This window comes from Macaca mulatta, chromosome 20 (assembly GCF_049350105.2).
Source record: "Macaca mulatta isolate MMU2019108-1 chromosome 20, T2T-MMU8v2.0, whole genome shotgun sequence".
Classification (NCBI taxonomy): Eukaryota; Metazoa; Chordata; class Mammalia; order Primates; family Cercopithecidae; genus Macaca; species Macaca mulatta.
Window position 1 is genome coordinate 11,776,343 of NC_133425.1, and position 20,358 is coordinate 11,796,700.

At 50.7% G+C, this 20,358-nt stretch overlaps 1 protein-coding gene and 1 long non-coding RNA gene across 4 annotated transcripts in view; one reads left to right on the forward strand and one right to left on the reverse strand.

The window, feature by feature from the left end:
• The first annotated feature begins 1,176 nt into the window (after positions 1-1,176).
• Positions 1,177-17,867, forward strand: LOC106994947 (uncharacterized). The gene is made up of 4 exons (XR_003725307.2): positions 1,177-1,410; positions 3,096-3,195; positions 13,594-13,756; positions 16,905-17,867. It is a non-coding gene; the product is annotated as an uncharacterized LOC106994947 (long non-coding RNA).
• Positions 10,311-20,358, reverse strand: part of TEKT5 (tektin 5) — a 105,576-nt gene continuing 95,528 nt past the window's right edge. For all 3 annotated transcript variants that reach the window (XM_077987210.1, XM_077987212.1, XM_015125607.3), the window contains 2 exons: positions 18,639-18,793; positions 10,311-10,609 (listed from right to left, as the gene is read on the reverse strand). In XM_077987210.1, the coding sequence (XP_077843336.1) occupies positions 10,393-10,609; positions 18,639-18,793 (372 nt within the window). In that variant the 3' untranslated portion in view covers positions 10,311-10,392. The remainder of the gene's footprint in view (positions 10,610-18,638; positions 18,794-20,358) is intronic.

Below are 20,358 nucleotides of genomic sequence, written 5' to 3' on the forward strand. Positions count from 1 at the left end.
CCCACTCCTCCTACTTTGCAGATCCAGCCCTCCCCTCCCATCAAGCGGCAGGGACAAGGCCAGCTCTGCAGGGTGTGGGCCAGTTGGTTTTTGATCTCAAAGATACTGTTCATCCCAGCCTGGGCAGGGCATTGGGAAAGCCTCTGGCTCCTCCCGCCCTCTCTTTCCATTTCCTGCCCCCTCCAGCACCCTGCCAAGCTAGAAATCCTGAAATGCAGGCTGCAGCCTCTTGTGGGTGCAGGTTAGGAAGCCAATAGGCAGGAGAGCTGGGGAAAGGGGCTGGCTCCTTCTGCTACCCCCAGTCCCTCCTCCCTTCACCCCTATACTCTCGCAGCAGATGGAGGAGCCCCACCACTACGCTTGGCCTCCAGAGCAGGGGCGATGTTCACAGAACCCGAAATCAGCAAATACAGACGGAGAGGGGCTCCGGTGGAGAGACTGGCAGGGAGAGAGGAGCTGTTTGAAATCCAGGACGTGCCATGGTGGAAGGAATACTTCAATTCCAAGTTTAACACTTGGAGGAACTGGAAGGGGAGGGAAAAGAGAGGAAAGCGGTACCTGGCAGGAACTGGAGAGGGAGAGGGAGCAAGGGAGCTGGTGCAGCTACTAGATTGCATGACCTGAAGTGCAAAATGCTCAAAGCAGTGCCTAGCATTATCCGGATGCCCAAAAGGCACATCTTCATTGCTGTCGTTGTTACCCTGTCCTGTCTGGGTCATCAGCTCCCCACAGGTGTAACCAATTCTCTGCCTCCATCTGACCTGGGGGAGAGATGCCGTCCCAGCAGGAGGTGGGTCCAGCTACATCAGGGTGGGTACTCCTGTCCTCTGCTCAGGGCTCACTGCACAGGCAGAGTCCTCTTCCCATACTCGCCTCAATCCTGGACCCCATTTGGGTTTTATTAACATCCTGTTCACTCTGTCTCAGCTCTGATTGCCAGCGCCCACATCATCCACCTTGGCATTCTTCTTGTGGACTAGTCTTGTGTAGGCCGGGTAAGAAGTACAGTATGCTCAGAATTGAATCACAGTTAGTTACTGTGACTAATTTCATTCATTCTATAGCCATCCATCCACTTAATATGTCTTGAGCCAGATCCCACGCCAGACGCTGTGCTGGAGATGGGGTTGCAACGGTAAAGAAACGGCGGTGCTCACTTCCTGGTGCTCAGAACCTGGGGTAGGGGCGTCCCTCTGCTGCCAGCCCATGGTGGTGGTTCAGCATCACCCAGCTCCCTCTCTCGGAGCTTCTGACTCTAGGGATAGGAAAGGGTCAAGGAATCCGTATTTTTAAAACATGTATATTTCACATGACTATTTTCAAGGCAGTTCGGGAAACTGCATCCTAAGGAAAGGAAATCTACTGGACTGGGGAAAAAAAGAAGCTGAGAGGACCCCTCGGCGAGATCTGGTAAGGCTTTCCTGGGAAACTGACTGACAGCTGTGACCTGTGACTACAGGTCAAGGCTGTGAACTGGGGAAAGAAGGGAGGGACAGGAACCAACGTTCCAGGAGGAGGGAACAGCGCGTGCGAAGACCCTGATGTGGGTAAATGCAGCTTGGGGGTAATGGGGAGCTGGAGAGGTGGCTGTGAGTTGGAGTCAGAGACAGAGATGGGGTATCCTAGGAGCCCTGGGGAGCCCTGGGAGGGTTTTGTGCAAAAGGCCTGCTGTGATCGTTGTTTTGAAAAGGTTTCTCATTCAGCAGATGCCTGTACTGAGCCATACAGGCCCCATGCCAGCTTCTGGCAGAATCAGGCTTCTCTCCCAGTTCCCTCTCCCTGTCAGGCCCTGGCTAGCCCCGCTTCTGCAGGCCTTGGCAGAGGGAGGAGGGGAAGCCCAAGTGGCCTGGAGGCCCCAGCTCCGCTCCTCTCCCTGTCTTGGCAGACAGAAAGCTATAGACTGGGTTTTGGCATCTCCCACCGGCTGTGTCTGCCTCAGCATCCCCCCAGACCCAGCGGTGGGTGGGCACCCCTTAGGGAACCCGTTGGCCCTACTGCCAAGAACCCCTTTGCTCTCCAGAAGGTGATGTCAGGACTACCCCCCATCCCCCAACACACATTCCACCCCTCCTCCAGACCAGAAGGGGTCACCTGCCAAGACACTAACAGATGGGCCACGGGGAGCTCAGAGGAGCAGGCATGCGGCCCCTTGGGCAGAGTCCTCATCCCTGCACCTGACTCAGCCCCGCGCTCCCACCACCACCTCCTCATATGCTCCAGAGTCTTGGGAAGCAAACGGGGAGCAGGGGGATCCCCAGCCGCTTCTCAATCCCGCAGAAGCTGGTGGGTAGGAGGCAGTGGCAGTCAGGGGAGCAGGGGGGCAGTATCCACGGTGAGCTGGGCTGGGTTGGAACAGAGCTGGCCAGGTGCCCGAGGTCTGTGTAGGGGTGTGGCGGGTGTGGTGCGCGCCGAGGGGCGGGGTTACAGAGTGGCTTCGTTTGCATACAACTGTGAGGGGCGGGGCCATGCTGCCTACCATAATTCTTGATCTGCGATCTCCCCACCTCCGCAGCAGCCAGACTTCCCCCCACCCAGCCTCGTTATCTCCTCTTTGATTAAATTTAATGCTCCTGAACCAAATTCCTGGAATCCAGGGAAGATAGATGGGGCTTGGGGACAGAATGAACCCCACCCTGCAAACTGATGACACTGCTCCCGTTTCCATTTCTGGAAAAAATCAAGTCCACTGGCATTTCTGAGAAACCAGTATGGGGAGGTGCGACAGGGAGGGGGTCATATCCCAACAAGGGTCATTTGCTCTCTTCCCCAGACTCCTGGGGTCCTCAAACTCTCTCCTCCTCCTCCTCTTATTCCAGGGGCAGCGCTGAGTGAGAAGCCCCTTCACCCAGCATGCACCACTGTCTTGCTAAATCTGAGTGCCAGTCAGCGAGTTCTACGTGGGAAAGGCCCCTGCAGGGTCGCTTTCCATTTTGAAGCAGGGTGTCCCTAACAGCTCGTAGGCCAGCAGGACCAGCTACTGAGTGCCCGCTATGTGCCAGTCTCTGTGACCTCGACCTCATATACATTCACTCAAATAACCCTTGCTAAGTAAGCCTTTATGAGTAGAGACTATTGTCATTGTCCCCATTTTACAGATGAGAAAACCGAGGCTTGGAGTGTGTAAGTGAGTTGCGGAGGCCACCAGAGGGGGAGCTGAAGAACTCGGATTTAAATCCAGGCAGAGGGGCTTCAGACGTAAGAGTGGGTGCTTTCAACTCAAGTGCTGACCACAAAGAGGGTGAAAAGCTGTCATCTGTGCTGGGAGGGACATAGGGTGACTGGCTGCAAAAGCACAGAGCACCCTTAAAAGGTGACAGGGGCCTGAATCGGGACTAAGGTGAGCCAAGGGAGGCATATAATGTGATGAGGTCCTTGGGTTTGTGCCAATGCAGACCCTTTAGTTGAAAGGCCATGAGAGCAGGTCCTTCTTATGTGTACATAGATTTATTACGTAAATTTTCAAGATATTTTCCAATTTTTTAATCACTAAGTTTTCTTGTATCTAATGGAAATTTCCGTGCAGAAATTTCCTTAGAAAGGTCTAAGAAGGCTGGGCGCGGTGGCTCAAGCCTGTAATCCCAGCACCTTGGGAGGCCGAGACGGGTGGATCACGAGGTCAGGAGATCGAGACCATCCTGGCTAACACGGTGAAACCCCGTCTCTACTAAAAAAATACAAAAAAACTAGCCGGGCGAGGTGGCAGGCGCCTGTAGTCCCAGCTACTCGGGAGGCTGAGGCAGGAGAAAGGCGTGAACCCGGGAGGCGGAGCTTGCAGTGAGCCGAGATCCCGCCACTGCACTCCAGCCTGGGCGACAGAGCAAGACTCCGTCTCAAAAAAAAAAAAAAAAAAAAAGAAAGGTCTAAGAATAAGATCACAGGAAGGAAGAGAATGGGCTGCACCAGCCATAACGAATCCTTTCTCTTTCTTAAAAAGTCAAGGTGAAGGCTGGGCGCGGTGGCTCACGCTTGTAATCCCAGCACTTTGGGAGGCCGAGGCAGGCGGATCACGAGGTCAAGAAGTTCGAGACCAGTCTGACTAACATGGTGAAACCCCGTTTCTACTACAAATACAAAAATTAGCCGGGCACGGTGGTATGCACCTGCAATCAGGAGGCTGAGGCAGGAGAATCGCTTGAACCCGGGAGGCAGAGGTTGCAGTGAGCCAAGATTGCACCACTGCACTCCAGCCTGGGCAACACAGTGAGACTCTGTCTCAAAAAAAAAAAAAAAAAAAAAAAAAAAAAAGATGAAATTAGCACAACATAAAATTCACTATTTTAAAGTGTTCAGGAGTATTCACAGTGAATTCACAATGTTCATCAGCTCTATCTAGTTCCAAAACATTTTCATTGCCAACTGGAGACCATGTACCCTTGGGCAGTTGCTCCCCAGTCCCTTCTCCCAGACCATTAAGGGTGAAATGAGGCCAGGCATCATGGCTCACACCTGTAATCCCAGCACTTCAGGAGGCTCTTTAGGAGGATCGCTTGAGGCCAGGAGTTGGAGACCAGCTTAGGCAACACAGTGATACCCTGTTCTCTACAAAAAATAAAGAAAATTAGTTGGATACGGTGGTGTGTGCCTGTAGCCCTATAGTCCCAGCTACTCTGGAGGCTGAGAGCAGGGAATTGCTTGAGTCCAGGAGTTGGAGGCTGCAGTGAGCCATGATCACACCACTGCACTCTAGCCTGGGTGACAGAGTGAGACTCTGTCTGGAAAAAAAAAAAAAAAGCCAGGCTCAGTGGCTGACGCCTGTAATTCCAGCACTTTGGGAGTCCAAGGCAGGTGGATCACTTGATCTCAGGAGTTCAAAGACCAGCCTAGGCAACATGGTGAAACCCTGTTTCTACAAAAAATACAAAAATTAGCCGGGTGGGGTAGCGTGGGCCTGTAGTCCCAGCTACTTGGGAGGCTGAGGCATGAGAATCGCTTGAACCTGGGAGGCAGAGGTTGCAGTGAGCCGAGATCACGCCACTGCACTCCAGCCTGGGGGACAGAGTAAGACCCTGTCTCAAAAAAAAAAAAAAAAAAAAAAAAAAAAAAAGTAAGAAAAGAGAAAAAAAACTTGAAGTGACCCGAAGTGAAGACTTCTTAGATTTTGCGCCCCCAGTGTCCTGCCGGCCTTGCCTCGCCCTGGTCCTCCCTGATCTGCCTTTCAGTTCATCCATAACCACAGCCTCTTATCTGCTCTCAGCTCCTAGATAAGGGCAGCCCCTTATCAGCAGAGGAGGTCCACACCCCTGGGGAAGGCAGGCCTCTCTCATTCACACCCTCAGCCGAAGGGTCTCCCTTATCTTCGGAGACCACCAACAGCCCAGGGCCCAGCAGAGGCAGCTGCAGACACCCACTCCCAGCACACGCACACACTGCCAGGTGCTGACCTACCAGGCGTGTGGCCTGGGCCAGCAGCCCCTCAGATATCCCCGACTCAGGCTGTCCAGGGTTCTGCGGCCCATGGGTGCCCACACCCGTGCCTGCCCCCGGAGGAGCGCCAGGAATCCCAAGCAGCCTTGCTGGGTGGGGGGTGGAGGGAGGGGCCGGCTGTCTCGGGGGACACAGAGAATTCCACCGGGGAGCATGTCTGGGGTCACATGGGATGGGAGAAGGTGTGGCAAGAGGCTTATAGCCCAGCCCCCTGTGCCATACGGAGACCAAGAATGTTCTGCATGTGGAATAAGACTCCATATCGCGGCTTAGGAATTTTAATTGTGTGCTTTAAACCTGTCTCCCATTCCTGCTCCTCCTCCCGCGCCTCACCCTGGGAGCAGGGACACTTGTTTAGAGTGCCTTGGAAATCACAGGAGCGAACAGCCAGGACTTTGTGTGATAGTGACACACTGACATTTCTGGACCAGGCAAAAAATGCAGCCGCCTCCCTCCCAGGCAGTGCCTTGTCACTGACACTGGCTGGGAGTAGAGGAGTGGGGGCAAAAGCGCCAGCGGGGGGCCACCTGGGTGGGTGCATAAGCACTGAAGGCCAGGGCCAACCCATCCTAGCTGTGTAACTGTGGGCAAGGGACCTAGACTCTCTGTGCCTCAGTTTCCTTATCTGTAAAGTGGGGATGAGCATGGGGATTATCTGAGATAGAGCACTTGGCATCTCCCAAGCATTCAAGCTGTTAGTGCCAGTTTTTTTTTTTTTTTTTTTTTTTTTTTGAGACAGGGTCTTGCTCAGTCACTCAGGAGGGAGTGTAGTAGCACCATCATAGCTCACTGCAGCCTTAAACTCCTGGACTCAAGTGATTCTCCTGCCTCAGCCTCCCAACTGGGACCACAGGTGCACACCACTGTGCCCAGCGAATTTTTTTTTTTTAGAGATGGGGTCTTGCTATGTGGCCCAGGCTGGTCTTGAAGTCCTGGCCTCAAGGAATCCTCCCACCTTGGCCTCCAATTGTTACTGTTATCATTACTGTCTTCTCCAGAGAATGAAGAAATGTTTAATCAAATCGGCCCCTCTGAGAGCAAGGCTGTGGGATCCTCTGCTCCTTTAGATGCCCCTGTGGGGTCGGCCTTTGCCTGACCCTTTTTGGTCTGTGGGTCCACCCTAAACAATAGTTTTTTCTTTATTTTGGGAAGCTGTGGTCAGTAGTAGTTCAGACCCAGGATTCTCATAACTGGACATAACTGTCTCAGTCATTTATTATTTGCAAATCCTCACTTAGGGGGACCATTATATAGATAAGGAGACGGTGTGACTATGGCTAAGTTTCTTAACCTCTCTGTGCCTTAATTTCCATTTCCATGTTTCAGGGCTGGTGATGATTAAAATGAGATGGTACTTTTAAAATTGCCTGGCACAGAGCAAATCCTCAATAAATATGAGCTGTTATTCTTAAAATATTACTGAATACCCCTTAGATATGGAGGTATTAGTCCTATCATCCTAACTTAGTCCTCACAGTCACCCATGAATGGGGGAAATGAATATTGGCCCCCTTTGACAGATAAGGAAACTGAGGTTCAGTGACTCAGTGACCTTCCCAAGGCAACACAGCTAGTGGGGAGTGGAGTCAAATTAGATCTAGTGTGAAAGTTCTGCTCATGCCAGGATCACTGGCTAGCACCTGACATCCCAGTGCTTTGGGAGACTGAGGCGGGAGGATCGCTTGAGGCCAGGAGTTCAAGACCAGCTTAGGCAACATGGCAAAACCCTGAGGAAGGAAGGAAGGAAGGAAGGAAGGAAGGAAGGAAGGAAGGAAGGAAGGAAGGAAGGGAGGGAGGGAGGGAAGGAGGGAGGGAGGGTCCTGCTCTTGACCATGGTAGGAAGGAAGGAGGGAAGGAAGCGGGGAATGGAGGAAGGGAGGAAGGGAGGGAGGGAGGGAGGGAGGGAGGGAGGGAGGAAGGAAGGAAGGGTCTTGCTCTTGACCATGGTGTCATCCCACCACCTCTTTTAAATAATGACAGAGAAGGAGAAACCCATCTCCACATGAGATTAGGTGGCCTCCTTCTTTATATTTTCAGGATTTGTCAAAGAAAATCTACAATAATAGAAGGCTAGTATCAATTCAATAACGTATTCGTTGAACCCAATGGCATCCACGAACATTTCAATCATAGCTTAAAAAGCGTTGGAGATCTACTTTTTTTCTACCCATGTTTTGGTGCTCACATGGGCTCAAGGATTCTGTCCCAATAATGCTGAGGTTTTCCTAGACATCCTCATGTTGGGGGACCCATTATACAGACAAGGCGACTGAGGCTCACTGAAGTGCAGGAACCTTGCCAACTCAAGCGCCTGACTTCAAGGTTGGTTTTTCCTGAAAGATCACTGGCCCCCGTCTGCCTAAATGTAGCTGCATCTGGTGGTGTATAGTCCCTGTGTCTCCTTGTAGCGCCTATAAGCGCCAGGGGGGCCACAGTCCAAGTTGACTCATCTTCCTTCCCCACTGTACCTGTTGCCCAGGTGAGACATAATAGGTGCTTATCTCAGATGGTAACAGAAGAGAAGGCGAGCAGTGGCCAAGTTCAGGAAAGATTCGGAAGGTAGTATGCACGTGACTTTTTGATGAATTAAATGTGGGGTGTGGGAGAAAGACAGGGATCAAGGATGACTCTAAGGTTGGGGATCAGCTGGGGAAGAACAGAGGGTGGCCTGGAACTGGGCAGGTAAAGCTAGAAATGTCGTCAGGAGCTGAGTTCAGGAGCCTGGATTTAGAAGCCAGAAATTTGGGAGTCAGTGGGGGGATGAATGGGATTAAAAGGAGGGGAAGGTACGCTGGGCTAATGCCTGTAATCCCAGCACTTTACAAGGCCGAGGTGGGTGGATCGCCTGAGGTCAGGAGTTGGAGACCAGCCAGGCCAACATGGTGAAACCCCATCTCTGCTAAAAATACAAAAAATTAGCTGGGCACAGTGATGTGCATCTGTAGTTCCAGCTACTTGGGAAGCTGAGGCAGAAGAATCGCTTGAACCCAGGGAGGGAGATGTTGCAGCGAGCCCAGTTTATGCCATTGCACTCTAGCCTGGGTGACAAGAGCGAAACTCCATCTCAAAAGAAAAGAAAAAAATAAAATAAATAAATAAGAGGGGAAGGAGTGAAATCCCCTATGGAAGAGATATATTAAGAAACTGAGGCCTGGCTGGGTGCGGTGGCTCATGCCTGTAATCCCAGCACTTTGGGAGGCCAAGGCAGGCGGATCTTGAGATCAGGAGATCGAGACCATCCTGACTAACACAGTGAAACCCCATCTCTACTAAAATTACAAAAATTTAGCTGGGCATGGTGGTGGGCGCCTGTAGTCCCAGCTCCTTGGGAGGCTGAAGCAGGAGAATCGCTTGAACCCGGGAGGCGGAGGTTTGCAGTGAGCCAAGATCGCAGCATTGCACTCCAGCCTGGGTGACAGAGAGAAACTCCAACTCAAAAATAAACAAACAATTCTATGGCATTCAGTGTATTCACAATGTTATGCAACCACCTCTCTCTAGTTCCAAAACATTTTCATCACTCCAAAGTAAAACCCTGCATCCACTAAGCCGTCACTCCCCGTTCCCCTCTCCCAGCAACCGTATCTATTTCTATGGATTTGCCTATTCTGGACATTTCATATAAATAGAATCATACACTATGTGGGATTTCTGTCTAGCTTTTTTCACTTAGCATCCTGTTTTCAAGGTTCATCCACGTTGCACCGTGGATCAGTGAGTGCTTCATTCCATTTTATGGCTAAATCAGACTCCTTGGTATGGACTCAGCACACTTTGTTTTCCCATCCATCCATGGATAGACATTTGGGTCATTCCACCCTTTGACTAATGTGATCAGTGCTGCTGTGAACATTCGTGCACGAGTATATGAGGATCGTTTTTACTTCTCTTGGGTAAACACCTAGGAGTGAAATTGCTGGGTCATAGGGCAGTTTTATGTTTAACTACTTTTTGAGGAGTGCAGTGGCATAATCGTGACTCACTGAAACCTCCGTCTCCCAGGTTCAAGCGATTCTCCCACCTTAACCTCCCCAGTAGCTGGGATTACAGGTTTGCACCAACACACCTGGCAAATTTTTGTATTTTTAGTAGAGATGTGGTTTCCCCACATTGGCCAGGCTTGTCTGGAACTCCTGGCCTCAAGTGATCCACCCACCTCGGCCTCCCAAAGTGCTGGAATTACAGGTGTAAGCCACCACACCTGGCCTCCCATAGCTATTTCTAAAATACTCCATCGGCCAGACGTGGTGGCTCACGCCTATAGTCCCAACACTTTGGGAGGCCGAGACGTGTGGATCACCTGAGGTCAGGAGTTTGCGGCCAGCCTGGTCAACATGGTGAAACCCTATCTTTCTATTAAAAATACAAAAATTACCAGGCGTAGTGGTGGATGCCTGTCATCCCAGCTAGCGAGGCAGGGGAAGTGCTTGCACCCAGGAGGTGGAGGTTGCAGTGAGCCGAGATTGCACCATTGCACTCCAGCCTGGGTGACAGAGTGAAACTCCATGTCAAATAAATAAATACATAAACAAACACTCCATCTACCAAGGCTGGGATTCACACCCAGAACTTCTGATTCCAAATCCTGGTTATTTTTGTGGTTTTTTTTTTTTTTTCTCTCTCTGCCCCACACTGCTGGCAATCCCCCGCACCTCGGACTCTCCTCATTCAATAGATGAGGACCACAGGTGAGAAACTTGTTCCAGGCCACACAGGTCCTAAGTGACAGTGCTGGGCTCTAGATTTTGAGCTATCAAGTCTAATCTTAAAACACCATGGTCTACACTGTGCTCCTAAGGTGACAAACAGGTAACAGAGAGAGAGAGTGAGAGAGAGAGAGAAAAATGCAGATAACAAATAGGTACGAAAAAGAGAAATTCGGCCCCTTCCAAACAAAATACTGTTTTACTTTGTTTCTCAGCCTTTTCCAATTTTATGCCAGCGTGGAACGAGGCGCCAGGGCGGTGCTCAGGTGTGGCCCACCAGGCGCGGGGTGCAGGGGAAGGTCTTACGCATGCCCATGCACTTCTCCTTGTCGATGCAGAGGGTGTTGGCCTTGATGGCGAGCTCGTGCTCTAGCCGGCACTTGGTCATGACCAGCAGCTGCAGCATGTCCTGTGTCTCCCGCAGCCGCAGCTTGAGGGTCTGCAGGGTGTCGTCGATGGTGAATACCTCGTTAACCAGCCTGGGGTGAGGGAAGAGGAGAAGGCACAGGTTATGCATTTATTTTTATTTGTTTATTTTTTTGAGACAGAGTCTCACTCTGTCACCCAGGCTGGAGTGCAGTGGCATGATCTCGGTTCACTGCAACCTCTGCCTCCCGGGTTCAAGCAATTCTGCTTCAGCCTCCCGAGTAGCTGGGATTACAGTCACACACCACAACGCCCAGCTAATTTTTGTATATATATATATATATATTTTTTTTTAGTAGAGGCAGGGTTTCACCATGTTGGTCAGGCTGGCCAAGAACTCCTGACCTCAAGTGACCCACCTGCCTTGGCCTCCCAAAGTGCTGGGATTACAAGTGTGAGCCACGGTGCCCAGCCTGGCACAGGTTATTAGGTTCAAGGTAGATGTTCTCACTGTGCACTGGGAACTGTGCCTGACAGCAGCAAGCAAGACAGGCAAGGCTCATCAGCCCTCCCTGGGAAGGCAGAGGCAGAATAGGTAGACGAGTAAATACACAAGAGAACTGTCAAGGGTAATGTACACAAAGGAAGAAATAAGACAGGATGGTAAAACGGCACAGGAGACCAATCTGGAGATTCCTTGGTAAGTTAGACATAGACTTACCATACAGTCCAGCAGTCCTGCTCTTGGGTATATACCCAAAAGAACGGAAAACAGGTGTTCAAACCAAAACGTGTACATGAATGTTCACAGCAGCCCTATTCACGATAGCCAAAAGGTGCAAGCAGCTCAAATGTCCATGGATGGATGGATGAGTAGATAAGCACAATGTAATCAAGCCACAAAATGGGAGATTATTCAGCTATAATAAAAAGGAATGAAATACAGCTGGGTGTGGTGGCTCACGTCTGTAATTCCAGCACTTTGGGAAGCCGAGGCAGGTGGATCACTTGAGGTCAGGAGTTCAGGACCAGCCTGGCCAACATGGGGAAACCCCATCTCTACTGAAAATACAAAAAATTAGCCAGGCATGATGGCGCGTGCCTGTAATCCCAGCCACTTGAGAGGCTGAGGCGGGGGAAGCTCTTGAACCCGGGAGGCGGAGGTTGCAGTGAGCTGAGATCGCACCATTGCACTCCGACTGAGCGAAACTCCGTCCCAAAAAAAAGAAAAAAAAAAGTGATGAAATACTAATACCTGTGACAACATGGATGAATCTTGAAAAACATGATGCTAAACAAAGGAAGTCAGACACGAAAGGACAAATATTACATGACTGCATTCATAAGAAACGTCCAGAATAGGCAAAGCCACACAGACAGAAAGTTAACTGGTGTCTTCCAAAGGTCAGGCGGTGGGGAGAATGTAGAAGATTCTTTAATGGGTACAGGGTTTCCTTTTGGGTTGATGAAAATGTCATAGAACTAGAGAGTAGTGAAGGTTGCACAAACACCGTGAATGTACCAAATGTCACTGATGGTAAAGTTTGTGTTATGCGTACTTTATCACAATTTTTTGTGTTTTTTTGGTTTGTTTTTTTTTTTGAGACGGAGTCTCGCCCTGTCACCCAGGCTGGAGTGCAGTGGTGCAATCTCGGCTCACGGCAACCTCCACCTCCCGGGTTCAAGCAATTCTCTTGCCTCAGCCTCCCAAATAGCTGGGATTACAGAAGCCTGCTACCACACTCAGCTAATTTTTTTGTGTTTTAGTAGAGGCAGGGTTTCACCGTGTTGCCCAGGCTGGTCTCGAACTCCTGAGCTCAGGCAATCTGCCAGTCTCAGCCTTCCAACATGCTGGGATTACAGGCAGGAGCCACCGTACCTGGCTCTATAATTTTTTCCTAAACAGGATAACAGGGCCAGCCTCGTCTAGGTAAGAGCCTCACTCAGTCTTCGTTACTGGCCAGGGCACCATCCCCAGCTGCTATGCTAGCGGCCCACAGGTGTGCACTTCTCCAGAGAATTATGTTGCTCAGCCAATCAGAGCTATCTCACCTGGGAGGAGAGTCCCTGCCAGTGGCCAAAGGCAATGACTGGCTGACTCAGGTACAAAGGGTCTCTGGTGCAAACATCTCCATGATGCACTTCACGGTCTAGAGCCCCTTGTAGGATCAGCTGGGGCTGAGCTGCCCCGTACTACTTCCCCACCCCCCTCCTTCTGAGGCTTTGCTTTTCTAGAACTTTCCGAGGAGAGGACTTTTTTTTCTTTTTTCTTTTTGAGACAGAGTCTCACTTTGTCTAGGCCAGAGTGCAATGGCGCAGTCATAGCTCACTGCAGCCTCAACTTCCTTGGCTTAAGCGTTCCTCCAGCCTCACCCTCTGAAGTAGCTGGGTCTACAGGTGTGCAAAACCGCACTTGACTAATTTTACATTTTTTGTAGAGACAAGGTTTCACCATGTTGCCCAGGCTGGTCTCAAACTCCCGGGCTCAAGCAGTCTGTCCGACTTGGCCTCCCAAAATGCTGAGATTACAGGCATGAGCCACCACACCCAGCTGATTTTAATTTTTATTTTTTTTTTTATTTTTATTTATTTATTTTTTTGAGACGGAGTCTCGCTCTGTCGCCCAGGCTGGAGTGCAGTGGCCGGATCTCAGCTCACTGCAAGCTCTGCCTCCTGGGTTTACGCCATTCTCCTGCCTCAGCCTCCCGAGTAGCTAGGACTACAGGTGCCCGCCACCTCACCCGGCTAGTTTTTTTTGTATTTTTTAGTAGAGACGGGGTTTCACCGGTTTAGCCAGGATGGTCTCGATCTCCTGACCTCGTGATCCGCCCATCTCGGCCTCCCAAAGTGCTGGGATTACAGGCTTGAGCCACCGCGCCCGGCCTTTATTTTTATTTTTTAGACAAAGTCTCCCTTGTCACCCAGGCTGGAGTGCAGTGGTGCCACCATAGCTTACTGTAGCCTCAAACCTCTGGGTTCAAGAGATCCTCCTGTCTCAGCCTCCCAAATAGCTGAGGCTACAGGCATGCACCACCACACCTGGTTAATTTAAAAAAAAAGGTTTTATAGAGATGGGATTTCTTTTTTTTGCCTCCAGGTTGGTCTCAAACTCCTGGGCTCAAGTGATCCTCCTCCCTCAGCCTCCCATGAGATGACTTTGACCAGAGAAGAAGATGAGACTGAGCTGGACGTGTGAAGGCCAAGAGGGAAAGTGGGCTTTGGCAGTGCTGTGGAGTAGAACTTTCTGTGAAGATGGGAAGGTCTATATCTGCACCGTCCAATGTGGTACCCACCAGCCCCACAGGGCTAATGAACTGAGAAACTGAATTTTTAATTGTATTACTTTAATTTAAAATTTAAATTTTGCGGCCGGGCGCGGTGGCTCAAGCCTGTAATCCCAGCACTTTGGGAGGCCGAGACGGGTGGATCACGAGGTCAGGAGTTCGAGACCATCCTGGCGAACACGGTGAAACCCCGTCTCTACTAAAAATACAAAAAACTAGCCGGGCAAGGCGGCGGGCGCCTGTAGTCCCAGCTACTTGGGAGGCTGAGGCAGGAGAATGGCGTGAACCCGGGAGGCGGAGCTTGCAGTGAGCTGAGATCTGGCCACTGCACTCCAGCCTGGGCGATAGAGCAAGACTCCATTTCAAAAAAAAAAAAAAAGAGAAAAGCACATGCAAAATTAAGGGCTTGGGTTTGTTCTCAGCACTATGGGAAGCCATGGGGTGGGGGCGGGGGGGTTGAAACAGGGAATGACATGCTGATTGGAGTTTCGGGATAACCTCCAGGCGGCTGTGTAAGATGAGATTGGAAGGGGCAAGAGTAGAGGCAGGAGAAAGGTTAGGAGGTTATTGTGAATCCACACGGAGCGGATTGGATGGTGTTCCCCAGAAAGATATGTTCAAGTCCTAAGCCTTGGTGGGCGTGTGATGTTATTAGGAAATAAGGTCTTCGCAGGCGTAATGAAGTTAAGGATCTTAAGATGAGATCATCCTGGATTTAGGGTGACACTGAAATCCAATGACTGATCTCCTCGTAAGAGAAAGGAGAGGGAGGTTTGAGACACGGAGACATGCAGGGGAGAAGGCCATGTGGAGATGGAGGCAGAGATGGTAGCGATGCGGGTACAAGCTGAGGGACGCCAAAGATTGCTGACAGTCCCCCGGAACCGGGAGAGTGGCAGGGGACAGAGCCTCTCTCAGAGCCTCCAGGAAGAGCAACCTTGATTTGGAACTTTGGGCCCCCAAAGCTGTGAGGGAATAAACTTCTGTTCTCTGTAGCCACCCAGTTTGTAGTAATTTGTGATAGCAGCCCTGGGAAATGAAGGCAGCAAGCTGAGCTGTGATGGTGGCTTGGCTGTGGGACTGCGCTGGGGGTCCCACCTGTGCGGAGAAGAGACAATGAAACCGTGCTCAGGACCGGAGGACATGAAGCTGGGTGAACTTCCCCATGGTGAGCCTGGGCTAGAGAGAAGCGAAGACAAGTGACAGCAGCAGCCTGGAAACTTCCACCAGCACTGTCCAATAGAACTTTCTAGAGCAAGGGAGATGTTCTGTGCTATGTTATCTGATATGGTAGACCCTAGCCACATGTGGATACTGAGCTCTTGAAATATGGTTAGTGTGAATAAGGAAATGAATTTTTAACTTTATTTAATTTTAATTAAAATTAAGTTGTTTTTTGTTTTTTGTGTTTTTTTTTGACAGGGTGTTGCTCTGTTGCCCAGGATGGAGTACAGTGGCACGATTATAGCTCACTGCAGCTTCCAACTTCTGTGCTTAAGCAATCCTCCTGCTTCAGCCTCCTGAGTAGCTTGGACTATAGGCACACCACCACGCCTGGATAATTTTTGTATTTTTTGTAGAGATGGGGTCTTGCTATGTTGTCCAGGCTGGTCTCGAACTGCTGGCCTCATGCAATCCTCCCACCTCAGCCTCCCAAAGTACTGGGGTTACAGGTCTGAACCACCACACCTAGCCTTTAAAGTTCAATTTTAAATGGACTTTCTGGGGGATAGGCATGGATGGGACCCCAGTGATTGGAGTAGGTCAGGAGAAGAGAGACCACTTGCAGGAGGAAAAGGAAAAAGACGGCCCAAAGGCAGGAATGGAGGGGATGGGGACAAGGAAGATCATGCGTAGATGGGACAATGTAGCCACTGGAGAAGGGAGACAGCCTGAATCCTATCATCTGCTCAGTTCCCAAGACAGCCATGCATACAAACCAAAACACAACATGCACAGACACACAGACACACACACACACACACACACGGCCCGACTCCTGAACCAAACATGCTCTACCTTCTTGCTCTCTGTCTGTCCTCCTCAGTGGTATGACTGTTGAACAGGAAACGGGAAGGCAGAGAGCTTGCCCCAAAGCGGTAGGTCCTCCAGGCAACTCCCCCAGAAGCCCTGTTCTGTAGAAGTCCCCTGTGGGGGCCGGGCACTGTGGCTCATGCCTGTAATCCCAGCACTCTGGGAGGTGGAGGTGGCTGGATCACTTGAGGTTAGGAGTTCGCAACCAGTCTGGCCAACATGGTGAAACCCTGTCTGTACTAAAAATACAAAAATTAGCCGAGCATGGTGGCAGGCACCTGTAATCCCATGTACTCAGGAGGCTGAGGCATGAGAATCTCTCAAACCTGGGAGGTGGAGGTTGCAGTGAGCCGAGATCGTGCCACTGCACTCCAGCCTGGGCAACAGAGTGAGACTCAATTTAAAGAAAAAAAAAATAGTCCTGTTGGGGAGGTGAAGGGATCACCCGAGCCCTCCACTCCAGGAGGTGCTGGGGTTCAGCTTGAGCATCGAAGAAGCAGGGGCAGGTGGAAGACAGGTCAGCAGAGCCCAGCCCCCACTGTTCTGCACCCAGGACCCAGACCCCATCCAGCCCACTTCCAGAGCTGAAGACCTAGCAAGCCAGAAGCAGGCCTGCTGGGTGTTGCTCTGTTGCCCAGGGTGGATTGCAATGGTGCAATCATAACTCACTGCAGCCTCCAACTCCTGGGCTTAAGCAATCCTTCTGCCTCAGCCTCCTGAGTAGCTGGGACTACAGGTACATGCCACCATCCCTGGCTAATTTTTGTATTTTTTTTTTTTAGAGATGGGGTCTTGCTATGTTGTCCAGGCTGGTCTCAAACTCTTGGCCTCAAGTGATCCTCCTGCCTCAGCCTCCCAAAGTGGGAGGGACCCCAGGCCCTCAAGTTCAAAGCCTTGAATCATGTTGCCTGCCCCTCCACCCCACACCAACACATACCCTGCTTTTTCCATTTCCTAAATGGTTACTTAGGCGGTAACTGAAGCTGGGCAAAAATCATCGCTTGGACGCCACCCAACACATTTTCTGGATTATCCATCCTCTTTCTCCTAACTGATAGCTTTCTTCTTGACATCTTTTCACTTCTAGCAGTGGGGTCTCCACACCAGGATGGAGGAAGCACGGTCCATCGCTGGACCAAGACCTGTACTCCCTGCCCAGTGAAGCCCTGGCTTCGTGCTGTGTGACTGTGACAGTTTTTTCAACCTCTCTGGACCTCAATTTATCTTCCCATTTGACAATAGTAGGAGTAACAGACTTCTCAACTCCCCTAGGAATAAGACTGAAAGGGACAGAACTCAAAAGAAGCTCAAGGAATTGCAGTTAGACATCAGGGTGAATTTCCCTTGCTGTAGGCCAGGGCTGAAATAATGTGCACAAGGAAGCCTGAGGATGGTCCTTTCCATCTTCTTCTCATGGGGGATATCAACTCAGTATCTTGTCAAAAGAAGTACTGCTATGAAACCCGGTGAGCACAGCCCTGGGCACAGTTAATGCAGAATAAGGTTTATGGAGCAAATGAGCAGCTGCAATGGGGCCAAACTCAGTCTCCTCCCACTCCACCAGAAACCCTGTTAGTGCCCATAGAAGGATGTTCCAAGGATGACCCTCAATGATCCCCACCTCCTGGTATCACACCCTTGAGTGTGGGCTGAACCTAGAGACTTGGTTCTAAAGAAGAGCATGCAGAAAGAGTGATGGGTGTCACTTCCATGGTTAGGTTACAAAAGACTGCGACGTCCTTGCTCCTGGTACTGTTATTGTTCTTCTGGCTTGCATGCTTTGTTGAAGCAAGCCACCATGCTGGAAAGACCCATGGGTGAGTGAGGGTGGCTGCCAGCCAACAGCCAGCAAAGAACTGATTTCTGCCAACAAGCATGGGAGTGAGCTTGGATGTGGAACCTTCCCCAGTCCAGCCTTGGAATAAGACCACAGCCCCAGCTGACACCTTGATTGCAACCTCTGGAAGACCCTGGCATGTGGAACCTAGCAAGGAACCTAGCCCAATTCCTAACCCACAGAAACTGAGATAACAAATGTGGTTCTTTCAAGTCACTGCCTTTTGGGGTAATTTATTACATAGCAATAGACAACTAAGATAATGCCCCTAGCATAGGGGAACAGAGTGGCCAGGTGGTTTGCCCCAAGTCATACAGCACGTTCACGGGAAATAATCCCCAAGTCTGATGACCTGTTCCTTCTTGGCCTGGCCATCATCCTATTACAATCCCCGCCCCCTGCCCCCCACAAACCTCCTTTCTAGGCAGGAATTAGTTTTTCACCCCCTGTCCTGTGACAAAGCCCTTCGTCAACAGACACCAGCCTCCTTAGCACAGCAGGTTGGGTGGAATCCATCAGCCAGGAGCTCATAAGGCTCTTCCAGGGCTTCATGGTGAGAACTTTACAAAGCAGGAGGTGGGAAATGAGTGAGGAATGAGCCAGGTGCCTCTTTCATGGGAGCCTGGAGAGAGAAGGTAAAGCCACCGCCTGGGAGGCTACCATTCATTGCCTTGGCTTTCAAGGGAAACAGGAGGGTTTCTAGAGCACAACCGAGTTACAAAACCACCGCTAGTTTAGGCAAGTGAGAAGACCACAGTGCACAGGGTGGGGGTCCCAGTGATGAGGAAGCCATGCAGTGGTACAGCCCGAGCTGCATCTCAGAACTCCACCCGCACCCTGCACTCTATTGAGTTGTGGGACTGGATGTCCTGATTGAGGGAGGGTCTGTTTTTCAGACCCAGTGCACCTGGGAGCTCCTGAGACCCACCCTTCCACCTTCCTGGATTGCCAGGGGTTCTCCTGCCTCCTCTGGCCTCCCTCACTTACTTGAACTGCGGGATGTCCCTGCACAGCTCCACGTTGGGGCGCCAGGTCCGGCACTCCAGCCTCGTCTGGGCCACCTTCAGCGGGCCCTCCTTGGCCATGATGGACCTTTCCAGCAGCATGATGGTGTTCTCGGCCTGGAAGATCTCCTGCAGCGTCTGCGAGGGAACACAGGTGTCACCACCCACCAGGCCCTTTTGACCTCGTCTGACTGGGGACCTGGGGGCAGCTCAAGTCAACTAGGTCAGCCTCCAGCCAGGCACTTACGATACCCCTTCCCTGGCCTTGAGTACCTGTGGGGCAGGGAGCTCACCCTTCCTAAGAAACCCTGAGGCCCCAGGCGTGGTGGCTCATGCCTGTAATCCCAGCACTTTGGGAGGCCGAGGCGGGTGGATCACCTGAGGTCAGGAGTCGTAGACCTGCCTGGCCAACATGGTGAAACCCCATCTCTACTAAAAATACAAAAATTAGCCGGGCATGGTGGCAGGCACCTGTAATCCCAGCTACTCGGGGGACCGAGGCAGGAGAATTGCTTGAACCTGGGAGGTGGAGGTTGCAGTGAGCAGAGATCACGCCGTCACACTCCAGCCTGGGGGACAAGAGGGAGACTTCGTCTCAGGAAAAAAAAAAAAAAATGGGTTAGAAACCCTGAGAAGCCGCTTCGGGTACCCTCTAGTCACCGGGGCACTGTGGACATGGAAGACGGGCCAGTACTATGGTTAGTTTTGTTCTGAATCTCCAATAGCCATTAGAGTTGCCTGTCAGTGCTCAGCAGGAAGAAAGCAAAGGAAGGGAGTGAGGGAGAGGAAGAGGGAGAGGAAGGGAAGGAGGAAGGCAGGCCTTTCAGATTGACAGAGACTGTTCATCTAAAACAATCTCTAAGCCAATCTCTAAGCCAGTTTCACTTAATCTGGGTTTTTCCATAATATATATATGTATGTATGTATTCAAACAGACCCAGAGTTTACCTTCTTAGTAATTAAGAAGGTAATTACTAAGAAGGTAAACTCTGGATCTGTATGTATTTTCCATTATTAGTAGTATTATTTTGACATGGAGTCCCGCTCTGTCGCCCAGGCTGGAGCCCAGGTAGCGGCATGATCTGGGCTCACTGCAAACTCCGTCCCCCAAGTTCAAGTGATTCTCCTGCCTCAGTCTCTCAAGTAGCTGGGATTACAGGCACCTGCTGCCTCACCTAGTTGATTTTTGTATTTTTAGTACAGATGGGGTTTTGCCATGTTGGCCAGGCTTTTCTCAAACTCCTGACCTCAAGTGATCCACCTGCCTCAGCCTCACAAAGTGCTGGGATTACAGGCGTGAGCCACCACACCCAGTCTGCTTTTTTTTTTTTTTTTTTTTTTTTTAACAAATCCAGAGTTTACCCTCTTAGCAACTAAATCAGTGAATAAAGAAGAAAGAAGGGAAGGAAACAAGAATGCAAGGAGGGAGGGAGGGGAGAGAAAGGGAGAAAGGGGAGAGGAAGGGAGGGAGAAAATAAGGCAGGAAGGCAAGAAGGAAAACAAGTTTTTATCTGTCAAAATATTTTTCCCAATACGATGTCACTGTTGTATCCTACAATTTATGAAAATGCAGATCTCAGGGAGACGCAGGCAAGAGCCTGCTGAGGTCTGAGAATGTTCTACATCTTGATCTGAAGGTTGCACAGATATAAACATAGATGAAAATTCATCTTCAAAATCCATCAAGCTGTGAGCTTTACTGA